Raw genomic sequence first — 27,908 nt, 5'->3', positions numbered from 1 at the left:
AATACTTTGTCCTTTTCAGTTTTCTGGAAGACGTTTGTGTAGAATTGGTATTATTTCTTCCTTAAATGTTTGGTAGAATTTACCAGTGAAGCCAACTGGATCTAGAGCTTTCTTTGTGGGAAGATTTTAAACTGTAAAATCAATTGCTTTAATAAAGAGTTAGTACTCTTTTGTTTATGCAAGACAGACCCTTCACAGATCTTATATATATGGAGTTCTCTCTCTGTACAGCTTTCTCTCCTATTGTTTGTCCTGCCAACTCTAGTTTACTTGGTTTCCACTGAGTCTCAGCTTCATCTCCTTAGCTCAAAGGATTTGCTGATCTCTGCCTGCATTTTCCCTCCTTGTTCTGTGGCCAGAAATGTTGCTCAAGTCAGTAAGCTGGGACAATCACAGGCCTTACTTCATTTGTTTTGTGTCTGTCATTATCAGCGTCTGATGTGTGTTTGCCTGGCAAACCATTGTTTCATTTGTTTTTTTTGGTGTGTCAGGTGGGAAAGTGGACCATTTTACTTTATCTTGAGCATAAGCAGAAGTCCTATTTAATTTGCCCTACTTTTGAAATCTTAAACAGGAATATCTTACTCCCACTATAACTGTTCTTTGACCTCACTGAGACCTCTATTCTTTGAAACCTTCATTTTCTTCCATTTCCTTAACTCCTTCCCAGTTTGTTTTTACTACTTTCTTACATAGGCTGTAACAGTTTCCCGTTGGTTCATCTGTTCTCTTGTAAGTAATCTTAATGTGATTATGCCCCTGCTTTTCTGTAGTACATGCCTGGTAACACCTTATCCTGAGTTTGATTTTACAGTTCTCATACCCATCTGTTCAATAACCATAGATAAAAACCTCCTGGATAAGTACCACCACAGTTTCAAGGTTATCTCATAACTAATAAGTAATTGGGCTGGGATTTGAACCCAGGCAGTCTAGTTTGAACCTAGTGTCTGTCTTCTTTACTACCCAGCAAATACACTTGCATGAAAGAAAATTATAGGCCTGTTTTACTTATGCACACAGAAACTAAAATCCTAAATAAAATATTAATAAATTGAGTCCATCAATGAATATAAGTTCATGTGTGTGTTTGTGTGTGCGTAGATATATAATATACATACAATTATCTTCATACTGGGTTCATCCCACCAACGGAAGGTTAGTTAGCATTAGAAAATTATTCGGTACATAAGAGAAGACCTAGATTAATGGAGCAACATATCAAATTTATGGATTAGAGCACTCAATATAGTAAACATGTCAATTTCCCCACAAATTAATGGGTAGATTCAATGCAATCCCAAACCTAGATTTGACAACATGGTTCTAAAATCTATGTTGATGAGCTAGGAGTAGCCAAAAGAGTTTTAAAGAGCATCAAGGTGGGAAATTTTATTTTACCAGCTATTAAGACTGATTATAAATATCCAGTTATTAAATCAATATTATATTGGCAGATCGATAAGTACATAGATCAGTTAGCACAGAAACAAACACATACATCTCCAGACATTTGTTATCTGAAAGAACAGGCGACTTGAATCAGTGGGAAAGGATAGGCTGTTTAACAAATGGTGCTACGATAATTGGGTATCCAAATGGGAAAGAAAAAATAATAAAGATACTTTCTCACACCATGTAGAAAAATTATCTCCAGATTGATTGAAGGAATAAATTCTCTTTAAACTTTCAGAAAAAATTTTAAGAGGGTGTCTTTTTGATCTCAGGATCATAGAAGATTTCTTAAAGAGACAAACATTTTTGACTGAAAGAAAAATATATATGAATAGACGACATTAGAAATAAAAACTTGGATATCACAAGAAACATCATCAATATAATGACTAGCCCAGCCACAAGAAAGGAGAATATATTTATAATAAATATAATGAAGAGTTGATTACCATTCACAATTTAAAAAGTTTTCACAAACAAAAATATATTCACACTAATAGAAAAATGGTAAAGAATATGATAGGTCATTTACAAAAAATAAAACCTGAAGAGCTACTAAACATATGAAAATGTCAATCTCATCAGTAATCCAGAAAATGCAAATTAAACAATGAGATAAGTGCTTGTTCAATGAAGGAAATGGTAGATTTAAGTTATAGTAAAATTTGCTCCAGATTAAAGTCAGTCTATGAAGATTGTTTTCTCTCATTAATACACAATTGACTTTTTAACCTATTTTATTTACTGAGACATCAGATTTAGTGTTTTTTCTTATTTAAAACCCTATCAGGAAAGAAAAGAAGTAGTTTGTATTGGAATTATTATATCCCTGGCCTTATCTCCAACCTCCTTTTGAGACTGTGAGAGAAGAGTAATAAGCAGAAACTAGATCCTAATTTTAGTGCTATGTGTCAGGTAACTCTCTTAAAAGTTCCGAGGGTAACAATAAAAAAAAGGAATAATTCCTTTTAAGCTCAAAGTTAAAATGATTTAAATTATTAATACTTTATAATTACTTATTCCTTTATCAGAATCACATATATGTCATATTTCTCCACCAAATTATGTGTGCTTTCAAGGAAGAAACTGTTATCTGAAGTTAACAGTGTAGAATGTATACATTTTGTGTGTGTAATTTTATATTTTTTAATTTATTTGTATATATAGTTAATATATATGTGCATATATATATATGTATATTTGCTAATGTGTAACATGCAGAAAATAGAGAAAACAAATATAAAGCTAAGAGAATTATTACAAAGCTCAAAACTCATATAACCATAACCCAGGTCAAAAAACAGAACATTGCTAGCACCCCAGAAGCCCTCTTGTGATCATACCCATGTCCTCCTCCCCAAAGATAATCAAAGATAACTAATATCTTCAATTTTACACTGTAAAAACTGTTTTGCCTGTGTTTGAAATTTATATCAATGGAATCATAAACCATGCGTCCTTCTGTGTTTGGCTTCTTTTATTTAATATTATGTTTTTGAGATTTATTCATACTCTGGAATGTAGATGTAGTATGTTCATTTTCATTGCTACAGAATATTCTAGTTTATAAATTTATCACTTTCATCTATTCTTCTTTTGATAGATACTTGCAGTTGTTTCCAGTTTGGGGGCCATTGAGAATAATGCTGTTACCAACATTTTTTGTCATGGCCCTTGGAGCTCAAGTGCACATATTTTGGTTGGGTATATTCCTAGGAATTATATTTGTGTTTAAAATTCTACTAATTTACACTCCCACCAGCAGTGTATGGGAGTTTTCTTTATTCCACGTTGTCACCAGCATTTGTCTTTTAGCCTTAGCTCTTTATTTGATTGTAATTTTAATTTGTATTTTCCTGATGTCTAATGAGGTTGACAGCTTTTCTATGTTTGTTGGGCACCTGGGTAACCTTTTTGTGAAATACTAATTAAGTCTTTTTACCACTGTGTTTATAGGATTGCCTGCCTTTTAACTGATAGAAGTTCTTTGTATATTCTAGAAATAAGCCCTTTGTCAGTTACAGGTGTTGGAAATACCTTCTCCATGTTTGTGGCTTGCATTTTTACTGTCTTAAGTCTCTTTTTGATGAACAGAAGTTCTTAATTTTAACGTAGTCCAGTTTGTCATTTTTTCTTTTATGATTAGTGTCTTTGTGTTTTGATTAAAAAAATCTTTCCCTATCCTAAGGCTATAGAGACATTCTTTTTGTTTTGTTTTAGAATTTATTGTTTTGGCATTCACAGTTAGATCTTCATTTCACATAAAATTGATTTTTATGGGTGATGTTTTGTTCTTTTCCATGAGCGTATCCAGCTGATCTAGAACCACTTACAAAAAGATTGTCCTTCTCCCCTCACTGCTCTGGATGCCCCTTTGATCACAATTCAAGTGCTCATATATACATGGGTATACTTCTGGATCCTGGATTCTCTTCCATTGGTCAGTTTTGTTTATCCTTATATGACTGTCACACAGTCCAAATGCCTATAGTTTTATAATAAATCTTGATACCTGGTAGAACAAGTCCCCCCGCCCTGGTTCTTTCGCAAAATATTAGCTATTCTTGTTACATTTCCACCTATATTTTATTTTATTTTTTATTTTAGTTTTATGGGTAGGGCATCTCATTGTTATTTTTTTGAGTGGATCTTTATTGGAGTATAATTGCTTCACAACACTGTGTTAGTTTCTGTTGCACACCAAAGTGAATCAGCCATATGTATACATATGTCCCTATATTTCATTGTTATTTTAATTTGCTTTTCCCCAATGCACAGTGCTTATCGTTTTCCAATGATTTCCTAATGTTGATCAACTTATACATGCTTATTTCCCATCTGTATATATTATTCTGTAAGGTGTCTACTCATATTGCCATATTTGTTTTAATTTGGTATGTTTTTCTTATTGTGAATTTTTTCTAGTTCTTTGAGTATTTTGCATGCAAATCTTTCTTCAGTTATGCGTTTTGAAAATATATTCTCGTAGTCAGGGGCTTGTCTTTCCATTCTTTGAACATTGTCCTTCATAGAGTAAGTAGTTTAAATTTAATAAAGTCCACATTATCAATATTTTTTCTTTCATGGATTGTGCTTTTTGTGTTGGATATGAAAACTAATTATCAATACTAGAACTCATGTGGATTTTCTCCCAAGTTTTCCACTATAATTTTTATAGTTCTGTACTCTGTATTTAAGACAATGAATGATTTTGAATGAATTTATGTCTATGGTACAGAGTTTGTGTCTTTATTTTCTTATGGTCATCGATTTGTACCCTCATCATTTGTTGATGATGACTAAACACTAAAAGTCTGTACTTTCTGTATTAATGTGCCTTTATTCCTTTGACCAACGTCAAGTTGTCTGAATTTTCATAGGTGTACTAGTGGGCTCTGTCTGTTCTGTTTATCTTTGTGTCTGTTTGTTTCAAATACCATGCTCTCTTGATTATTTTAGCTTTCTAGTAAATCTTGAAATTGAGAAGTGTGAGTTCATCAACTTCTTCATCAATGTTGTCTAGACTACTCAATGCAATGTTTAAAACAAGTTTGTCCATATCTACAGAATGGCTTTTATTGGAATTGTACTGGATCTTTAAATCAATTTAAGAAGAATTGACATTTTAATAATATTGTGGCTTTTGATGATGAGCAAGGAATATATCTCAATTGATTTATTTTTCTTTCATTGCTTTCAAGAATGTTTCATATCTTTTTTCTTTTTAAAAGATTTATTCAATTTATTTTTTTTTAAAAAAAGAACCAGTTCATCCATTTTTCCCTGCCTCTCCCTACCCCCATCCTCCACTTCTTGAAACCACCAATCTCTTCCCTGTGTCAGTGACCTTGGTTTCTCTCTTTTCATATGGTATTTGTCTTTCTCTGTTACTTATTTCACTTAGCATCGTGCTCTCAGGGTCCACCCATATTGTCACAAAGGGCAAGATTTCATTCTTTTCTTATGGCTGAGTAATATTCCATTGTATATATACCACAATTTCTTTATCTACTCATCCAACAATGGATGTTTAGGTTGTTTCCATATCTTGGCTATTATAAATAATGCTGCAATGAACATGGGGGTGCATATCTTTTCAAATTAGTGTTTTAATTTTCTTTAGATAAATACTCAGAAGTGGAATTGGTGGGTCATGTGAATTATGTTTTTAGTTTTTTGAGGAACCAAAACCTACATACTGTTTTTCATAGTAGTTGCACCAGTTTATATTTCTACAAACAGTACCCATCTCCACATCCTTACCAACACTTGTTATTTCTTGTCTTTTTGATAATAGCTATTCTAATGGGAATGAGGTGATATCTTGTGGTTTTGATTTGTGTTTTCCTGATGATTAATGATGAGTATCATTTCATGTGTCTATTGGCCATCTGTATGTCTTCTTTGGAAAAATGTCTATTCAGGTCTTCTGTCCATTTTTTAATCCAGTTGTTTGTTTTTTTTTCGCTACTGAGTTGTGTGAGTTCTTTGTTTATTTTAGATCTGTTCCCCTTTTCAGATATATGATTTGCAATTATTTTCTTCCATTCAGTAGGTTGCATTTTCATTTTATTGATAGTTTTCTTTGCTGTGCAGGGGATTTTTCCTCTTTAAGTTTTGAGGTACAGCATTTTCACTATCATCGAGTTCAAAATACTTTTAAGTTTGTCGTGTAATTCATCCTGAGGCCAATAGGTTATTGAAAAGTAATTTCTTACATTATGGAGATTTTTCCTGTAGTTTTTGGTTCTTCATTCTAGCCTAACTGTGCTATTATCAGGTAATAGGACCTCTTTGGCTTTGCAGGGGAGCAAAAATAGTTTTCCTCTACCCTTCTAGGTTGTTGCCTGGGACCTCCTATAGTAAAAGACAGACTAATAGGAGGAAAACAAACAAGTTTAATAACATATTTACCTTCTGTATACATTAGAGACCTGGGAAAACTGAGAAAAACTCCTTCAAATGGCCCAAGCTACAATTAAATAACATCTTCAGATAAAGACAAAAGAAGAGATGAGAAATTACCAGGAAAAACACAGTAAACAGGAGTAAAGTAGTTAAGCAAATTTAAGTCATTACCTTCTCTATTCATAAAGAGTTTCTAGAAATTTAGAGTCATCTTTCTCTTTCTGGTATAGAGAGGGAGACGTGCTTACAAATGGAGTTTTCCCTTATAAATGTAAATGTCTTTTACAAAATGGTAACTTCTACTCAGTTTTCAGAGCTTTTTCTATTCCGCTGTTTCTTAAAAATTACCAGGCTAAAATAATCCTTATGACAAAGAGGCATATTTTAGAGTAGTGTATTCTCCTCTTTAGCTTCAGTCTTTTGAAAGTTGTTGAGACTTACTCTTATTTATTTATTTTAATTTTTAGTTTTTCTTCTTTTTTTGTTGAAGTATAGCTGCTGTGCAGTGTTATATAAGTTACAGGTGTACAATTTTTAGTGCTTCACAATTTTTAAAGGTTATACTCTTTATAGTTATTATAAAGTATTGGCTGTATTTCCCATGTTGTACAATATACCCCTGTAGCTTATACCTAATAATTGTACCTCTTACTCCCCTACCCCAATATTGCCCTCCCCTCTTCACTCTCCCCACTGGTAACCACTAGTTTGTTTTCTATATCTGTGAGTGTGCTTCTTTTAGGTTATATTCACTAGTTGTATTTTTTTAGATTCCCCATATAAGTGATATCATGCAGTATTTGTCTTTCGGTGTCTGACTTATTTCACTTAGCATAATGCCCTCCAAGTCCATCCATGCTGCTGCAAATGGGGAAATTTCCTTCATTTTATGGCTGAGTTGTATTCTCTTCTTTATCCATTTATCTGTTGATGGACACTTAGGTTGCTTCCATATTTTGGCAATTGTTAATAATGCATGCTATATGTACACCTGAAACTAACACAACATTGTAAATCAGTTATACCCCAATAAAATTTTTTTTTTAAATAATGCATGCTATGAACATTGGAGTGCATGTATCTTTTCGAATTAGTGATTTTATATACCCAGGAGTGGAATTGCTGGGTCATATAGTAGTTCAATATTTAGTTTTTTGGGAAGCGTTCATACTGTTTTTAACAGTGACTGCACCAATTTATATTCCCACCAACAGTGTACAAGTGTTCCTTTTTCTCCACATCCTGGCCAACATTTGTTATTTGTGTTCTTTTTGATGATATCCATTCTGACAGGTGTGAGGTGATCTCTCAATGTGGTTTTGGTTTGCATTTCCCTGATAATTAGTGATGTTGAGCATCTTTTCATGTGCCTATTGGCCATCTACATTTCCTCTTTGGAAAAATGTCTATTCACTACTTATGCCCACTTTTTAATCAGGTTATTTGTATTTTTGATGTTGAGTTGTATGAGCTGTTTATATATGTTGGATATTATTCCCTTATCAGGCATATCATTTGCAAATATTTCATTAAATAGGTTGTCTTTTCATTTTGTTGATGGTTTCCTTTGCTGTGCAAAGCCTTTAAGTTTGGTTAGGTCCTATTTGTTTAGTTTTGGTTTTATTTCCTTTGCCTGAGGAGAAGGATCCAAAAAATATTGCTGCAATTTATGTCAAAGAATGTTCTGCCTTTGTTTGCCTCTAGGAGTTTTATGGCTTTCACTCTTACATTTAGCTCTTTAAACCATTTTGAGTTTATTTTTGTATATGGTGTTAGAGATGTTCTAATTTCCTTCTTTTACATGTAGCTGTCCAGTTTTCCCAGCACCACTTATTGAAGAAACTGTCTTTTATCCATTGCATAGTCTTGCCTCCTTTGTCATAGATTAATTGACCATAAGTGTATGAGTTTATTTCTGGGCTCTCTATCCTGTTCCATTGATCTATGCTTTTGTGCCAGTACAGTACTGTTTTGGTTACTGTAACTTTGTAGTAGAGTCTGAAGTCAGGGAGCATGATTCCTCCACCTCTGTTCTTCTTTCTCAAGATTGTTTTGGCTATTTGTGTTTCCATGCAAATTTTAAAATTATTTGTTTTAGGTCTATGAAAAGTGCCATTGGTATTTTGATAGGGATTGCATTGAATCTGTAGATTGCCTTGAGTAGTATGGGCATTTTAACAGTATTGATTATTCTGATCCAAGAACCCAGTATATCTTTTCATATGTTTGTGTATTCAATTTCTCTCGTCAGTGTCTTATAGTTTTTAGAATACAGGTTTTTTGCCCCCTTAGGTAGGTTTATTCCTGGGTATTTTATTCTTTTTGATACAGTGGTAAATGGGATTGTTTGCTTAATTTCTTTTTCTGATACTTTGTTTTTAATGTATAGAAATGCAACAGATTTCTGTATATTAATTTTGTATCCTGCAACTTTACCAAATTCATTGATTAGCTCTAGTAGTTTTCTGGTGGCATCTTTAGGATTCTCTATGTATAGTATCATGTCAACTGCAAACAGTGACAGTTTTACTTCTTCTTTTCCAATTTGTATTCCTTTTATTTCTTTTTCTTCTCTGATTGCCATGGCTAGGACTTCCAAAACTATGTTGAATAAAAGTGGTGAAAGTGGGCATCCTTGTCTTGTTCCTGATCTTAGAGGAAATACTTTGAGGATGAAGTTAGCCGTGGGTTTGTCATATATGACCTTTATTGTGTTGAGATATGTTCCCTCTGTGGCTGGTTTCTGGAGAGTTTTTATCATGAATCATTGTTGAATTTTGTCGAAAGATTTTTCTGCATCTATTGAGATGAACATATGGCTTTTATTCTTCAGTTTGTTAATGTGATGTATCACATTGATTGATTTGTGAATGTTGAAAAATCCTTGCATCCCTGAGATAAATCCCACTTGAATATTCAAAAACTTAAAAGAGACTTACCCTTTTGTCAGGAAATTATCAGTTTTAAATGTTCCATGTGATCTTGAAAGAATGAGTTTTGTATATTTGTTGGGTGCTATGTTCTATTGTATGTTGCTTTTCTTGCTTCAAATAAAAATATTACCTTGTACTTGCTGAGAGTTCTGAGCTCTTCTGGACCTTCTTTTCCATTGTCTCTTGCCCATTCCTGCTTAATTTGGATACTTTGTCCTGCAGTTTCTCCTCTGTGTGGAGGTTTGTCCTGGAAGAGAATTCCAGCAGATTTTAACTTCTAAACAGGAATGGTTTAGCCTTGTCTTTCCAACTCTTTTCACTTCTAGTAGCAGGAATAAAAAAATAAACGTGGAGAATATTTTTTTTGACTTTAGTAACCTGAAGAGCAAACCAGGAGAGACTGAGAATTAAAATTTATAGGAGCAGAAAAATTAGTTCTTTGTAGCTGTTCTTTTTCCCATTGGTAGTACTTATTTGGCTTAGGCCATATAGAATGGCCTAGTTTTAAATTCTAAATTTTAAATTCTAAAATGGTGTGTTGAGATTGATGATTCATTTTATTTTGAACAACAGTGGCGACTAGCAGTTTTGCATTAGATGTATCAAATAATATCTACTTTATTTCTACTTTTTAAAAGTTGAACATTACCCAATTAACTACAAATTGGTTCTTCTCTTTGTTTCAGATCAAAGGCTAAATGAAGTTCTTAGACGGTATCAAATGGAAAATTTTTTCAAATATTCATCGGTACAGGTATGTAAATTAAATTGAGGCCTAACAAATTAAGTACAAATTTGGTTGTAAACATCTCAACATGAATACAAATGTAGAATAAATGCTACCTAGGATTATTCCATGTGAAGTGGCCCATAGCACTTTAAAAGTTTGCTTACAACTTTGATTCTTGTAAGGAGGAAAACTTGTTTTTATTTAATGACTGTAAATTCTTTGACCATAGAAATTGTGTTTTTCCCTCCGGAGTCTGAGATTACGTATTATGTATAGTGTTAAAATGTCTGAGTTCTAAAATGAGAATTCATTAGATTTTTGAAACATCCTAAATAGGTTTCTCAAGATACATCCAACTGTAAACTTTAACTCTGAATTCTTGTAAATTATGGCAGAGCATAAACTAACTCAAAACAGTAAATAATATATGGTATAGTTTTAATATTTTTTTCTTGGTGTATTTTTTTAATTTAAATATTGTGTTAAAAAATTTTTTTTGACCAATAAGGTATACTTACTGGTGGACTCTGACTTATAGGATATTAAAAGAAAAATATCTCCTAGGTTAGTGGTAGTTATCCACTGAATCAGTAAAGAATTCGTTTGCTTTTGGCATAAATAAATCTTGTAATTAAAACTGAAATTGCTTTTAAGAAATTAAAAGGAAGTTGTTTTTAAGATACTAGGTGATAGAAAATCTTTCATAATCCAGTAGCCTCTAAATTTTGCTTAGATTCTTAGGTTCTTTTGCTTCTGCTTAATGTCATATAGAATATGCCTGAAGAGGGAGGATTCAAACAAAAGATTGATTTTAAAGCCTGAGAAGACCTCTGGGCATGGAATTGCATCATATCTCCTGGAATCTGTGTCTGACTTGATTATGAAAGATGGTTTTACCAGATAAAATAATGACTCTCCATAGCCCTTTAAGTGTCCCTGCATTGTGTACTGTGATTATAATTAATTAAAGCCTGATGGTAACATACCAAGTAGGGAAAAGTTTTCCCTTATTTAGTAGTGTACTCTTCAGTGAAATTATATAGCTCCTTTAATTATTTGAAGGTACACATTCTTCTCTTACATGTACTATTCTTGTAGTCATAAGTCAAATCTAGATTTCTATTTCTTATTTTTAGTGTTAGTATATTGTTACTGCCTGATTCCTTTGCAGTCTACCATCTCTTCAGAACATGTTGCTGTCTCAAGACTCTAGTCCTCATGGGTCTTGCCTTTCACTGGGTAGTTTGCACTAGTGAGTGGGAGGTGATATGAGAGCATGAAAGCGAGTTTAATCTGCTTTCTAGCAGAAACGTCCATATCCTTGGTCATATGTAGTGCATCCTTGGGGATTTTTCACCCCAGAAGCATTATTCTGGTTTCTGATAAAATGCTCAGGAGGAATTTCTTTCTTTGTTGTTGTTTTGTTTTTGTTTTCTGTTTATTTTGTACTAAAGGAAGACATAGAAGTAGGAGTTAAACTGTTCATTATCAGAGAGTAAATGGGACCCAGGAGCACTGGCTCAGATCTCTTGTCACTGTAACTTTAGTTGTTGCTACTAGCAACAGAAATTCTTCATAAATTGTTTGCCCTTTTTGTTCAGCTGCATTTCCCAAGTTCCTAGAACAATTCTTGTTAGATACTCAATAAATATTTGTAGGATTAATTAAACAGCTGTATCTTTCCTCTTCTTCCCTCCTACCTACATATCTTCCAAAATTATTTGAGGTCTGTGTGCCAAATACAGTGAAAGTGGAGATGTAAAAAGTCATGATCAGCTTGGGAAATACAAACAGTTCATGCCTTTTAGTTCTGTTTTTCAAAATAAAGTCCCAATGAACTGTCCCTTCTTTCTCACACTAGGTACCATAAAATTGCCAGCTCTTGTGTTAAGTGGACTTATCTTATGAAACCTTTTTCCAGTATCAAAAAAAACAAACCTGCAGGAGTTTGATATTTATTTCTTACATTTTAAGTTGGTACTTCAAACATAATTTTCTCCAGAAACTATATTATAAATGGTAGTTAAAATTCTTTAGTACTATTACTACATAATGATCATTTAGACTTCTTTTGGATCAAAGTAAGTTCTGTGGATTGCCTTAAGATTTTTTGTATAGCATTATTTCTTAGGAAAATACAGGATACCTTTATAATAACTAATGATACATAAATTCTGTGGATTTAAACAGAAAGTTGGAGTCTTCCAATGTGTTGAATAGCTCATATATTTAATATATTTGGTTCATAATTCATTCATCTTAAAAAAAAACCTTTTCCCTTCCTATAATTGTATGTAACTTTTTAAAGATACTTCATTTTATTTATTTTAATTTTATTTTATATTGGAGTATAGTCAATTTGCAACATTGTGTTAGTTTCAGATGTACAGCAAAGTGATTCCTATATATACATATATATATATATACACACATATATCCATTCTTTTGTGTGTATATATATATACACACACACACACACACACACACATCCATTCTTTTTCAGATTCTCTTCCCATATAGGTCATTATAGAATATTGAGTAGAGTTCCCTGTGCTATACAGTAGGTCCTTGTTGATTATCTATTTTATATATAGTAGTGTGTATCTGTTAATCCCAACCTCCTAATTTATCTCCCCCCGCCCCAACCTTTCCCCTTTTGTAACCATAAGTTTGTTTTCGAAGTCTGTGAGTCTGTTTCTGTTTTGTAGGTAAGTTCATTTGTATCATCTTTTTAGATTCCACATATAAGTGACATCATATGGTATTTGTCTTTCTCTGTCTGACTTACTTCACTTAGTATGATAATCTCTAGGTCCATTCATGTTGCTGCAAATGGCATTATTTCATTCTTTTTTATTTTTTGAAGAACTAATGGCTTTATTCCAAAATTTAAGAATCAGCAGCACTAGGAGGGGTTGTACAAAATGGAAGGCTTTTATAGGTAGAAGGAAGGGAGGGAGCGAAAATGTATTAGTAAGTGAAAAGAAAGGATTGTTTCAGGCCAGGTCTTCTACCAGGACCGGAACCGCAGGGGTCTTTCTCAGGAAATTTCACTTGGACTGTTTTTTTTGTTTGTTTGTTTGTTTGTTTTGCGGTACGCGGGCCTCTCACTGCTGTGGCCTCTCCCGCTGCGGAGCACAGGCTCCGGACGCGCAGGCTCAGCGGCCATGGCTCACAGGCCCAGCCTCTCCGCGGCATGTGGGATCTTCCCGGACCGGGGCACGAACCCGTGTCCCCTACATCGGCAGGCGGACTCTCAAGCACTGTGCCACCAGAGAAGCCCTCAGTTGGACTGTTTTAAAGGTCACATCTCTGGGAGGGGTTGAAACTGGCTTGGTTTGCTGTGATGGGGGGTGGGTGACCCCATTTGGGGCTTGTTATTTCTTTTTTAACACTTAGTATAATGGCATTATTTTGCATTTCCCTGATGAATAGTGATGTTGAGAATATTTTCATATGCTTATTGGCCATTTGGATGTTCTCTTTTCTGATGTTCCTGTTTAAATATTTTGCCCATTTAAAAAATTGGGTTGTTTGCCTTTTTTTTTAAATTTTTATTGGAGTATAGATGATTTACAATGTTGTGTTAGTTTCAGGTGTACAGCAAAGTGAATCAGTTATACGTATACCTATATCTACGCTTTTTTAGATTGTATTCCCATGTAGGTCATTACAGAGTATTGAGTAGACTTCCCTGTGCTATACACTAGGTCCTTATTAGTTATCTATTTTATATATAGTAGCGTGTATATGTCAATCCAGTCTTCCAATTTATTCCTGCCTCCCTTTTCCCCCCTGGTAACCATAAATTTGTTTTCTACATCTGTGACTCTATTTCTGTTTTGTAAATAAGTTCATTTGTGCCATATTTTAGATTCCACATATAAGCGATATCATATGATATTTGTCTTTCTCTGTCTGACTTACATCACCCAGTATGAGAATCTCTAGGTCCATCCATGTTGCTGCAAATGGCCTTATTTCATTCTTTTTTATGGCTGAGTAATATTCCATTGTATATATGTACCATATCTTCTTTATCCATTCCTCTGTTGATGGACATTTAGGTTGGTTCCATGTTCTGTCTATTGTAAAAAGTGCTGCAGTGAACATTGGGGTACATGCATCTTTTCAAATTATGGTTTTCTCCAGATATATGCCAGGAGTGGGATTGCTGGATCATATGGTAGCTCTATTTTTAGTTTTCTAAAGAACCTCCATACTGTTCTCCGTAGTGCTGTACCAATTTATATTCCCACCAACAGTGTAAGAGGGTTTCCTTTTCTTCACACCCTCTCCAGCATTTATTGTTTGTAGATTTTTTGATGATCGCCATTCTGATTGGTGTTAGGTGATACCTCATTGTAGTTTTGATTTTCATTTCTCTAATAATTAGTGATGTTGGGCATCTTTTCATGTGCTTTTTGGCCATCTGTATGTCTTCTTCGGAGAAATGTCTATTTAGATCATCTGCCCATTTTTCGATTGGGTTTATTTCATTCTTTCTTACGGCTAAGTAATATTCCATTGTATATATGTACTAAAAATACTTTAAGTAACTAGTTTCTTGAATGATCCCTTCAGGTTGTTGTGAAATTTAGTTGTCTTTCTTTGACTATGTTGTGTTTTCTATATAAATAAAAAGTATTTCAAGTCACATTACTTTCTAAGAGTGTAGTAGTAGGCACTGGATGACAAATATTCAAAGATAAGAAAAATATTTTATTCAAGAAGGTGAGTGGGAAATATCCCTTTTTTTCCCATTTCTTTCGTCCTACTTTTATTCCCCCTTAAATCCCTGCCTTTTCTCACATGCAAGCTAATTAAATCCTCTTTGTAACCTGTACCACACTAGTATGTGTGTACTGAAGGGTAGGATTAGTGTTTTTGTTCCCTTTGTACTTGCTGGAGGAACAGGGTGGAATATTAAAAATAAGTTTATTTTCTCTGAAAACTCTCCTAAAAGTGTCTTGGGACTTCTTTTTCTACTTGTTACCCCTTGAACTCAAAATTAAAGTTAAAAAAAAAATTGAGAGAGTCTGCTGGGAAAGAAAAGAAATAACATAAACTAGAAAGAAGAGGAAGGAAGAAATAAATATAAAAGTGTGTCAGTGGAGGTATGAGTTGGTTGTGGAGGGGAAAGACAGTCATTGTGCACATTTATTCACTGATTCAGCAAACATTAATGTGTTAATTCAATAAATTTTGAGTGCATGACTGTGCTAGGTAAGCTCTGGGGACAGAGCTATGAATAAGATAGACAAAGGATCCTCCTTCAATGGAAGAATATGAATGAATGAATAAATGAAAACTGTGATAACCTATGAACAAAATAAACGGTGCTGAGATAAAGATTAAAGTGCATGTTGTGTGGTGGTGGCCGAGACCCGTTTTTGGTAGAAAGGTCAGAGAAGGCTTCTCTAAGGCAGTTAACATTCAAGTTGGCACTGAAAGTGAAGAACAAGTCAAAGAATGGACCAAAAAGAGGCTCTGAGGCAGGAAGAAATTTGACATGTCTTGTATAGTATATAAGAGCTGGTCTAATTGTAATCAAATAATAGTTATTGGAAATTTACATTGAAGGAATAGTAGGGCTATTCCTGTTGATCATGAGTTTAAAAATATAACACTTGATAGATAAAATATAACAAACCACTTTTACTATTTAAGTCAAATTATTAGCTTTCTAGACCAGTGCTGTTCAGTAGAACTTCCTGTGATCATGGAAATATATAATTCTGTACTGTTCAATACAGTAGCCAGCGTCACGTGGGGCTCTTACGCACGTGAAATTAGGCTAGCACAACTGACAGGTCTTTTATCTAATTTTCACTTGAAAAATGAAATTTAAATTTGAATAGACTAATGTGGCTTATGGCTATTGTGTTAGACAGTGCAGTTCTAAACTCCCCAGGTGATGAATTACTCAGGTAAAACCTTGAAGAGTTGATTTTGCATCATCCCATTGATGAAGATAGAAAATCAATAATTCAGTACTTTAAAGAGTCTGAGTGTAAGTCTATCAATTTCTTAGGTTGTACATCAACCTTTATTGATAAATGATGAAAATCAGTCTCCTCACATAGGAATGAAAGGTGTAGGGGTTTGCTGCAACCCTCTAAAATGTATGAGAACACCTTCACAAAATGCTAATCGACCTATACTTTATTTTCTTCCAAAGGATAGAGGAAAGGATGCCATTTACTTATTTGATAGCCAGTGATAATGATTAAAGTCAGGGGCACAAAATTAAACATTCAGAACTGTAATTACAGTACTTAGAGAGTATGTAGTTTTGTTAATTAGAGGAAGAAAAGTGTCCAGAAAATTTGTTTACCTGACTACAATCAAATATTATTGACATTCTTTCTGTGATATATCATCACTGTCATCTCAGGAAGTCATCTTGAGATCAAAATAGATAGAAATTAATTGTACAGTATCCATTTTTCAAGATTCATAAAATTCTATAAATGTTTCTTTTCTTTAGTATAGTTTAAATTTTGTTTTAGAGAATATAAAAAGTCTTATAAATGCTTTATAGTCAATTTCAATCTTATTTTCCCAACCTGATTTTTTCCCACTAGGTCTCTAGTTTTGCTAGAAGTGGGAAGGGATTGCTGAATCTGTATTTTTATTTTCAAAAATTTTTCTTATGTTTTTATTACATTTATTTTCAGAATCTTATAGCTTTTATAATTACTTTAAATTATTGGGTCATCTATTCTTATATTTGTATTTCCTTAGCAACTATCATTAGAAAATAGTTATGGAGCAGTGTCTTCACAGAATTCACTTTAACCAATATATATTGAGCACCATCTTTATGTAAGGCACTGTGCCAGGGGCTTTAGCAATATAAAGGTATGTAAAATAAAATAACGATTTCAAAGGAACTTAGAGACTAATGAAAATATGGGATGAGAAATATTAAATAATTAGGTAAAAGGCATCTTATTTGAATCTTAAGAACTTTAAAACCAAATATGAGTATTAAGAGAAAAAAGGAGATCATATATAGTTGGAGAAATCTGGGAAAGTTTCCTGAAGGATGTGAGGCATAGTTGCTGGGCACTGATAAATAGGTAGGATTTCGAAAGAACTTCAATGAGGGGGTGGTGAAGAGCACTGAGGGGGTGGTGAAGAGGACTGCAAATGGACCCATTGGCATGATGAGAAGCCAAAGGAGGTGAGAAAATGAGAGTTGTATTTAGCGGCTAAAACATACTTCAGTTTGTGTAATTCTTTCACATATGTGAAGAAGTAATTGAAAGTAACATTAGGAAGGGTAAGTTGTTTCCACATTGTAGAGGACATTGAATGGTTTAGTTTAATAGTTTGGATTTAATTTAATAAGCACTAGAAGATTACTAAATAATTTTTAGAAGAATGGTTTTCTGAATAATCTGGAAGAAATTCATTTATTTGTTTATCACTAATTTATTGTGCATCTATTGTAAATAAGTCATTGTGTTAGACTCTTGATAAAATAATAGTACAGGCATGGTGCTATCTATAAGGTAGATTAAAGTGGAGAGAAACATGTGATAAGAATCACAACTAGGAAACATAATTGATGGGTGGGAGGATAATAAGGGCTTGAATTATTATTTTGCAAAATGTCAGCCATCTTCAACTATCAGTCATAACACTGGTAGTTGATTTTGATTTTATAAAAATTTCTAAGAAATTTGAGAAGTAATATTTTTAAAGTTTAAACTACAGTTGACCTTTGAACTGTGAGAGTCCTCTTAGCTGCAGACTTTTTCCAAAAATTACAGTACCTGTATTTTCATTTTGCAAATCTTTAAATTAGGTAAGTATGGGCAAAGGTTTGTGTTAGATTAGATATTACAATATGTGGAATCAAAAGGACTAAGATTTGAGTCCTGATTCTATCCAGATTGTTTCAGCTTCCTACCCTTGAGTGAGTCATTTATCAGTTCCTTTGTTTTTGAGGCAGAGATAGCAGTTATGTGGGTTTTCGGCTGCTGATCAGCACCTCTACCCGCCAAGTTGTTCAAGGGCTGACTGTATTTAGTTATCCCAAGAAGCTTTTAAACTATTGAAAAATTGAAAGTTAAAATATCACTTGTCTCTCAATTAATTCTTTAAAAATTACAATGAAGTTTTCAGTGGTCTTGGATTGAATAAATCACTCCTTGAAGTTACATAGACGGTTGGATGCATTTATTCCTTAACTCATCAAGTTCTCTCTGGAAGGCTACCTTTCTTTTAGTATAATCCATTTCATAGTTCTTCTGGATCCATGTGAACAGAAGTGTTTTCAGTACTATACATGCACTAATAATTTTACTAAATATGCTCATATATGAAATCATTTTGTTGTATCATTTAGCAGGTTTTTAAATTGAATATAAGTGATACACTATATGTGTCCTTTGGCAAAACTTGCTTTTTTTGTTCAACATTATTTTAAAATATTTGATGCATATATCACCAGTTCATGCACTGTAACTGCTGTCTACTGCATTCCAACGTATGACTGTACCACAATTTAGTTATCCATTCCCCTGTTGAAGGACATTTAAGTTTTGTACAAGTTTTTCATCTTGCTGTAATGCTTAAACACATTCTTGAACATGTCTCCGTATACAGATGTGAGAGTTTTTTTAGGTTGAATACTTAAAATTGGAGTTTTCTCATCTTCAGATTTACTAGAAATTGCAAGAGGGCTCTTCAAGGTGATTGTACTAGTTTTCATTCCATTTCATGGTGTATGAGAGTGCTGATTTTGAAACATCCAACAGGTGGCATTGTCACTCATTTTGTTTTTGTTAGTGTGATTGGTGTGAAGTGATAGTCTAATCATTACAGCTGGAAATGTACTGTAAGTTGATCAGTTTGGATTTAATTTAATAAGTGACAGTATAATCACTACAACTGGAAAACAAATTGTCATGTAATTGTTAGTTTTAAGGTTAGAATTCACACTTGGTATACTTTGGTATCCTGTGAATCTAAACTCCATAGTCTCTGCAAGATATTGATGGTTTGAAGCCTTTTTTTTCCCTCCTAAGAGACCCTCTCAAGCCATCTTCTAATTCAGGGCTTAACAAACTATATCCCACTGACTAAATCTCACCTGCCATCTGTTTTAGTAAACAGAAATTTATTGGAACACAGCCACACTCATTTGTTTATGTGTTATCTACGGCCTCTTTTGTGCTACAAGGGCAGGGTTCAATAGCTGTGACAGACACCTTGTTATTCACAAAACCTAATAAGCTTACTGTCTGGCCCTTTACAGAAAACTTTGCTAACTCTTATTCTAATTCAACTATATTATAAAAAGTAATTATATTAAATGTGAATGAACTAAATACTCCAACTATGTAAAACATAAGCACACACACAAATCCCAACTATGTCAACAACAGAAAGATTGAAAAGAAAAGGATAGAAAAAGTTATACCATGAAAATATTAACTAGTAGAAAGCAGACATAGCTCTAGTAACATCAGACAGAGTAGGCATTAGGTAAGAAATGTTGCTTGAGATAAAGAGGAGGGACATCTGCTGAAGGAGTTAAATCACCAGTAAGTTATAAATTCTAAATCCATATATACTGGGACTTCCCTGGCAGTCCAATGGGTAAGACTCCACACTCCCAATGCAGGGGGCCCAGATTCAATACCTGGCTGGGGAACTAGATCCCCCATGCATGCCGTAACCAAAGAGTTCGCACGCTGCAACTAAGCGTCCGCATGCCGCAACTAAGACATCTGCATGCCACAACTAAGAGTCTGCATGCCGCAACTAAGAGTTGGCATGCCACAACGAGGATCCCATGTGCTGCAACTAAGACCTGGTGCAGCCTAAATACATACATACATACATACATACATACATACATACATATTTAAAAAAAATAAATCTGTATATACCCAATTGCATAGCTTCAAAATACATAAAAGCAAAAAATATTTTTAATTTAAAGAAGCAAATATAGAATTTCAGGGGAGAATTTAACACACCTCTCTCAATAGAGAGAATAAACAAACAAAAAATTGGTAACAATATAAGAAATACAAACAACATACTTGACAAACTGGATCCAAATGACATATAAAGAACATTGGGGGCTTCCCTGGTGGCACAGTGGTTGAGAGTCCGCCTGCCGATGCAGGGGACACGGGTTCGCGCCAGTCCGGGAAGATCCCACATGCCGTGGAGCAGCTGGGCCCGTGAGCCATGGCCGCTGAGCCTGCGCATCCGGAGCCTGTGCTCCGCAACGGGAGAGGCCACAACAGTGAGAGGGCCGCGTACCGCAAAAAAAAAAGAACATTGGACTCAACAAAAATAGAATACATACTCTTTTCCAGTGCACGTGGAACAGTTACCAAAATTGACAGTAAGCTGACTCATAAACAGACTCAACAAATTTCAGAGGATTCATATCATTCATATTTTGTTTTCTGACCACAGTGGAATTAAGGTATAAAGCAACAACAAAAAGATAAACTAGAAAATCCTCTATTCCTTTGAAATTAAGCAATATACTTCTAATGATCAAAGGGAAAATTATAAATGAAACTTGAAAATATTTGAGCTTAATCAAAATTTGACATAGCAAAACTTGTAGGATGAACTTTCATTTCCTGGAAGATGGAGTAGACCTACTTATTCCTATACCTCCTACTAAGTACAGTTAAAAGCTGTGGACACTATATATAAAACAAAGATAAGGCTCAGATTCTTGCCTGTTTGCCTTTTTAAATTTACTTTTCAATCAAAACTTCACACTTTATACAAAAATTCACTCAAAATAGCTCATAGACTTAAACTTAAGATGTAAAACTGAAAAATTTGGGGGGAAAATAATTGGAGATATTTTTTGGAATTTAGAGCTAGTCAAACAGTTTTTGATACCACAAACATGGTCCAAAGGAAAAATGGAAAAATTCAACTTTGTCAATATTAAGAACTTTTGCTGTGCCCAAGAGGATGAAAGACATATTACAGACTGGGTGAAAACAATTGTAAACCATATATCCAACAAATTACTACTCTGTAGAAATTATATAGAACTGTCAAAGCTCAAAAGTTAAGAAAAAAAAGAAGAAAAAAGAAAAGAAAAGAAAACAACTATACAGTTAGAAATTGGGCAAAAGATATAAACAGTCCTTTCGTTTAAGACACAATACAGATGTCGGATAGGTACATGAAAAGATATTTATCATTATTAAAGTTTTACTTTCCTATTGCTGTTCTAACAAGTTACCACAAACTCAATGACTTAAAACAACACAAAGTGTGATCTTATACTGCTGGAAGTCAGAAGTTTGAAATGGGTCTCACTGGGCCCAAATGAAAGTGTCAGCAGCACTCCCCACTTTCTGCAGGGTATAGGGGAGAATGGGTCCTTCACTCTCTCCTCCTCCCCATTCTAGAGCTGCATTCCTTGCATTCCTTGGCTTGTGGCCCTTTCCTTCATCTCAAAGCCAGCAGCATAGGCATTTTGGCTTCAGTCTTCACCTTTCTTCTGATTCTAATTCTTCCTTGTTCATAAGGACCCTTGTAATTATATGGAGTTCAGCTGTATAATCTCCTCCTCCTGTGATTCTTAATCACTTCCGCAAAGTTACTTTTGCCACATGTCATTAGGATTTACAGCTTCAGAGAATGCGACATAAATATTTTTAGGTGTCCATTATTCAGCCTACTACAGTTAATTACTAGGTTAATTAAAAAAATTAAAACCATAATGAGATTTCACAACATACCTTCCAGAATGGTTAAAATCAAACATAGCCATAGTGGAAAGTCAAATACTGGAAAGTATGCAGAAAAACTGGATCAATCAGACATTGCTGGTAAAATGTAAAATGATACTCTGAAAAAAATTTGGCAGTTTCTTTTAAAAAAAGTAAACATACAGCCCAGCATTTGTACTCCTGTGAGTTCATCATAGAGAAACCTAAATGAACCATGACAACCTAAATAAACTTACATTTACACAAAAACCTATACACAAATATTTGTAGCAGCTTTGTTCATAATAGCCCCAAATGGGAAACAACCCAGATGTCCTTCATTGGGTGAATGGTTAAACAAACTGTGGTACATACTTACCATGTAATATAACTCAGCACTAAAAAGAAATTAATTATTTATACACATAAAAAATGTCCAGGAAATTATGCTGAGTGGAAAAAACACCAATCACAGAAGGTTACATACTTTATTGGTTCCATTTATATAACTTTTTTTTTTTTTTTTCCATTTTTGGCTGCTTTGGGTCTCCGTTGCTGTGCACGGGCTTTCTCCAGTTTCAGCGAGCGGGGGCCACTCCCTGTTGCAGTGCGCAGGCCTTTATTTTGGTGGCCTCGCTTATTGCAGAGCACAGGCTCTAAGTGCGCGGGCCTCAGCAGTTGTGGCACACAGGCTCAGCAGCTGTGGCTTGCGGGCTCCAGAGCGCAGGCTCAGCAGTTGTGGCACGTGAGCCCAGTTGCTCCGTGGCATGTGGGATCTTCTTGGACCAGAGCTCGAACCCGTGTCCCCTGCATTGGCAGGCGGACCCCTAACCACTGCACCACCAGGGAAGTCCCTATGTAACATTCTTTAAATGACAAAATTATATAGATGGAGAACATATTAGTGGTTGTCAGAGTTCAGGGATGGGGAGGGGTAGGAGGTGGATGAGTGTTGCCATAAAAGTGCAACATTAAGGATCTTTGGGTTATAGAGCTATTCTGTGTTTTAACTTAATATCATTATTATGGAAGTGATATTGTACTGTATTGTCTAGAGTTTTGCAAGATGTTACCATTGGGGGAAAACTGGGTAAAACTATATGACATTTCTCTATTATTTTTTTTAAATTGAAGTATAATTGATATACAAGTTATAGGTGTACAATTCTTAGTGATTCACAATTTTTAAAGGTTGATTCCATTTATAGTTATTATAAATATTGGCTATATTCTCAGTGTTGTACAGTATACCCCTGTTGCTTATTTTATACCTAATAATTTGTACCTCTTACTCTCCTACCCCTATATAACCTCTTCCTCATCCTCTCTCCCCACTGGTAACCACTAGTTTGTTCTTTATATCTGTGAGTCTGCTTCTTTTAGGTTATATTCACTAGCTTGTTGTATATCTGATTCCGTATAAGTGAGATCATACAGTATTTGTCTTTCTCTGTCTGACTTACTTCACTTAGCATAATGCCTTCAAGTCCATTCATATTGCTGCAAATGGCAAAATTTCCTTCTTTTCATGGAAATACAATGGAATACTACTCATGGCTGAGTAGTATTCCATTGTATAAATGTATATGTGTGTATATATATATACACATATTATTTTATGCCACATCTTCTTTAGCAATTCATCTATTGATGGACATTTAGGTTGCTTCCATATCTTGGCAGCTGTAAATAATGCATGATATGAACATTGGGGTGCATGTATGTTTTCAAATTAGTGTTTTTGTTTTTTATAGATATGTACCCAGGAATGGAATTGCTGGGTCATATGGTAGTTGTGTTTTTAGTTTTTGAGAAGCCTTCATACTGTTTTCCATAGTGGGTGCAACAATTTACATTCCCACCAACAGTGTACTAGGGTTCCCCTTTTTTCCACATCTTGCTAACATTTGTTGTGTCCTTTTTGATGATAACCATTCTGACAGGTGTGAGGTGATATTTCAGTGTGGTTTTGATTTGCATTTCCCTGATGATTAGTCATGTTGAGCATCTTTTCATGGGCCTGTTGGCCATCTGCCTTTTCTCTTTGTAAAAATGTCTGTTCGCTACTTCTGCCCACTTTTTAATCAAGTTATTTGTTTTTTCAATGTTGAGTTGTATGAACTGTTTATATGTTGGATATTAATCCCGTATCAGTCATATCATTTGGAAATATTTTCTCCCATTAAGTAGGTTGTCTTTTCATTTTGTCAATGGTTTCCTTTGCTGTGCAAAAGCTTTTAAGTTTAGTTAGGTCCTATTTGTTTATTTGGGGTTTTATTTCCTTTGCCTGAGGAGAAGGATCCAAAAAATATTGCTGGAATTTGTGTCAGAGAGGGTTCTGCCTATGTTTTCTGCTAGGAGTTTTAGGCTTCCAGTGTTACATTTAGGTCTTTAATCAATTTTGCGTTTATTTTTGTATATGGTGTTGGAGAATGTTCTAATTTCATTCTTTCATATGTAGCTGTCCAGTTTCCCCAGCACCACTTATTGACAAGACTCTCTTTTCTCCATTGTATAGTCTTGCTGCCTCTGCTGTAAGTGTATGGGTTTATTTCTGGGCTTTCTATCCTCTTCCATTGATATATGTGTTTGTTTTTGTGCCAGTACCATACTGCTTTCATTACTGTAACTTTGTAGTATAGTCTGAAGTCAGGAAGCATAATTCCTCCACCTTCCTTTTGTCTCAAGATTGTTTTGGCTATTTGGGGTCTTTTGTGTTTCCTTTCATATTTTAAAATTTAGGTCTATGAAAAATGCCAGTGGTATTTTGATAAGGATTGCATTGAATCTGTAGATTGTCTTGAGTAGTATGGCCATTTTAAAAATATTGATTCTTCTAGTCCAAGAACACAGTATATTTATATATCTCTTTGTGTCATCTTCAGTTTCTTTCATCAGTGTCTTACACTTTATGGAATACAAGTCTTTTGCCTCCTTAGGTGGGTTTATTCCTAGATGTTTTATTCTTTTTGATACGATGGTAAATGGGATTGTTTCCTTAATTTCTCAGTCCGATATTTCATTGTTAGTGTATAGGAATGCAACAGATTTCTGTATATTAATCTTGTATCCTGAAACTTTACTGAATTCGTTGGTGAGCTCTAGTAGTTTTCTGGTGGTGTCCTTAGGATTTTCTATGTATAGTAGGCAGTTTTACCTCTTTCCTTCCAATTTAGATAATTTTTTTTGTCTCTGATTGCTGTGGCTAGGACTTCCAAAACTGTGTTGAATAAATTTTGTGAGAGTGGGCATCCTTGTCTTGTTGCTGATCTTAGAGGAAATGCTTTTAGCTTTTCACTCTTTTTTTTTTTTTTTTTTTTTTTTGCGGTACGTGGGCCTCTCACTGTTGTGGCCTCTCCCATTGCGGAGCACGGGCTCCGGACGCGCAGGCTCAGAGGCCATGGCTCACGGGCCCAGCCGCTCGGCGGCATGTGGGATCCCCCCGGACCGGGGCACGAACCCGTGTCCCCTGCATCGGCAGGCGGACTCCCAACCACTGCGCCACCAGGGAAGCCCTAGCTTTTCACTCTTGAGTATGATGTTAGCTGTGGGTTTGTCATATATGGCTTCTTTTATGTTGAGGTATGTTCCCTCTACACCTGCTTTTTGGAGAGTTTTTATCATAAATGAGTGTTGAATTTTGTCAAAAGATTTTTCTGCACTTACTGGGATGATCATATGGTTTTTATTTTTCAATTTGTTAACAGAGTGTATCTCATTGATTGACTTGCAGGTATTGAAAAATCCTTGCATCCCCGAGATAAATCCCACTTGATCATGAGGCATGATCCTTTTACTGTATTGTTGGATTCAGTTTGCTAGTATTCTTTGAGGATTTTTCAATCTATGTTCATTAGTGACATTGGCCTGTAATTTTGGGGTTTTTTTGATATCTTTGTTTGGTTTTGGTATCATGGTGAGGCTGGCCTCATAAAATGAGTTCTGAAGTGTTCATTCCTCTACAGTTTTTTCGAGTAGTTTGAGAAGGATAGGTGTTAATTCTTCTCTAAATGTTTGATTGAATTCAACTACTAAGCCATCTGGTTCTGATCTTTTGTTTGTTAGGAGTTTTAAAAGTATCGATTGAATATTATTACTAGTAATTGGTCTGATCATACTTTCTATTTCATCCTGGCTCAGTCTTGGGAGAGTGTACCTTTCTAAAAATTTATGCATTTCTTCTAGGTTGTCCATTTTATTGGCATATAGTTGTTTGTAGTAGTCTCTTACAGTACTTTGTATATCTGTAGCATTGGTTGTAACTTCTCTTTCCTTTCTGATTTTATTGATTTGCGCCCTCTCTCTTTTTTTCTTGATGAGCCTAGCTAAAGGTTTTTCAATTTTGTTTATCTTTTCAATGAACCATCTTTAAGTTTCATTGATCTTTCCTATTGTTTTCTTAGTCTCTGTTTCATTTATTTCTGTGATCTTTATGATTTCTTTCCTTCTACTAACTTTGAGTTTGTTTGTTCTTCATTCTCTAGTTGCTTTAGGTATAAGGTTAGGTTGTTTATTTGAGATTTCTCTTGTTTCCTGAGGTAAGCTCCTATCACTATAACTTTCCTCTTAGAACTGCTTTTGCTGCGTCCCATAGATTTTGGATGGTTCTCTTTTCATTTTCACTTGTTTATGGGTATTTTTTTTATTTCTTCTGACTTCTTTAGTCATAAATTGGTTGTTTAGTAGTATGTTGTTTAGCCTGCATGTGTCTGTGTTTTTTGCAGGTTTTTTTCCTGTAATTGATTTCTAGTCTCATAGCACTGTGGTTGGAAAAGATGCTTGATATGACTTCAATTTTCTTAAATTTACTTACGCTTGTTTTGTGGCCTAGTATGTGATCTATTCTGGAGAATGTTCCATAAGCACTTGAAAAGAATGTGTATTCTGCTGCTTTCAGGTAGAATGCTTTATATATATCAATTAAGTCCATCTGGTCTAATGTGTCATTTAAGACCTGTGTTTCCTTATTGATTTTCTGTCTGGATGATCTATACTATTATTAGTATTACTGTTAAAGTCACCTACTACTATTAGTGTTACTGTTGATTTCTCCTTTTATGTTCATTAATATTTGCCTTATATGTTTAGGTGCTTCTATGTTGAGTACGTACATATGTACAATTGTTATATCTTCTTGGATTGGTCTCTTGGTCATTATATAGTGTCCTTCTTTGTCTCTTGTAACAGTCTTTATTTTAAAGTCTTTTTGTCTGATATAAGTATTGCTACTCTGGCTTTCTTTTGATTTTCATTTGCATGAAGTACCTTTTTGATCCCTTCACTTTCAGTCTGTGTGTGTCTCTAGGTCTTAAGTAAGTCTCTTGTATGCAGCATAATTTAAGGGTCTTGTTTTTGTATCCATTCAGCCACACTGTATCTTTTAGTTGGAGCATTTAGTCCGTTTACACTTAACATAGTTATTCATATGTATGTTCTTACTGCCATTTTGGTAATTGTTTTCTATATGTTTTTCCAGGTCTTTTTTCCCCCCTTTCTTCTTTTGTTCTCTTCTCTTGTGATCTGCTGATTATCTTTAGTGTTATGTTTGAATTCCTTTTTCTTTTCTGTGTGTATGTCTATTATAGATTTTTGGTTTTTTGGTTACCATGAGGTTTTTGTATAGCAGTCCATATTTATACATGATTGTTTAAGGTTGCTGATCTTCTAATTTCAAATGCATTTTTAAAACCCTGCATTTGTCCTCTTCTCCCCTCACAATTACTGTTTTGATATCATATTTTACATCTAATTATTTTGTCTATCCCTTAACTGCTTATGGTGGATACAGATGATTTGATTACTTTTGTCTTTTAATCTCCCTACTAGGTTTGTGTGTGGACGATTTTCTACCATTACTATATGTTTGCCTTTCCTGGTGAGCTTTTCCATTAAGTAATTTTCTTGTCTCTAGTTGTGGCCTTTCCTTTTTTACCTGAGAAGGTCCTTTAACATTTGCTATAAAGCTGGTTTGGGGCTGTTGAACTCTTTTAGCTTTTGCTTATCTGTAAAGGTTTTGATCCCTCCAGCAAATCTGATCCAGAGCCTTGCTGGGTATAGTATTCTTGGTTGTAGGTTTTTCCCTTTCCTCACTTTTACTATCATGACACTCTCTTTTGGCCTGCAGAGTTTCTGCTGAAAAATCATTGACAGCCTTATGGGCATTCT

The 27,908-nt window shown here is 34.4% G+C and overlaps 1 protein-coding gene across 5 annotated transcripts in view; it reads left to right on the top strand.

Moving 5' to 3' along the window:
* SCLT1 (sodium channel and clathrin linker 1) overlaps positions 1-27,908 on the top strand; it is a 264,343-nt gene that overhangs the window by 8,956 nt on the left and 227,479 nt on the right. For all 5 annotated transcript variants that reach the window (XR_009519466.1, XR_009519467.1, XM_060011870.1 and 2 more), the window contains exon 2: positions 9,983-10,050. Coding sequence is in view for 3 of the 5 variants with exons in the window: in XM_060011869.1 (XP_059867852.1) it covers positions 9,983-10,050 (68 nt within the window). In the remaining 2 variants the exon portion in view is untranslated. The remainder of the gene's footprint in view (positions 1-9,982; positions 10,051-27,908) is intronic.

Source organism: Delphinus delphis, chromosome 5 (assembly GCF_949987515.2).
Source record: "Delphinus delphis chromosome 5, mDelDel1.2, whole genome shotgun sequence".
NCBI lineage: Eukaryota > Metazoa > Chordata > Mammalia > Artiodactyla > Delphinidae > Delphinus > Delphinus delphis.
This window is presented reverse-complemented; position numbering and strand designations above follow the sequence as displayed.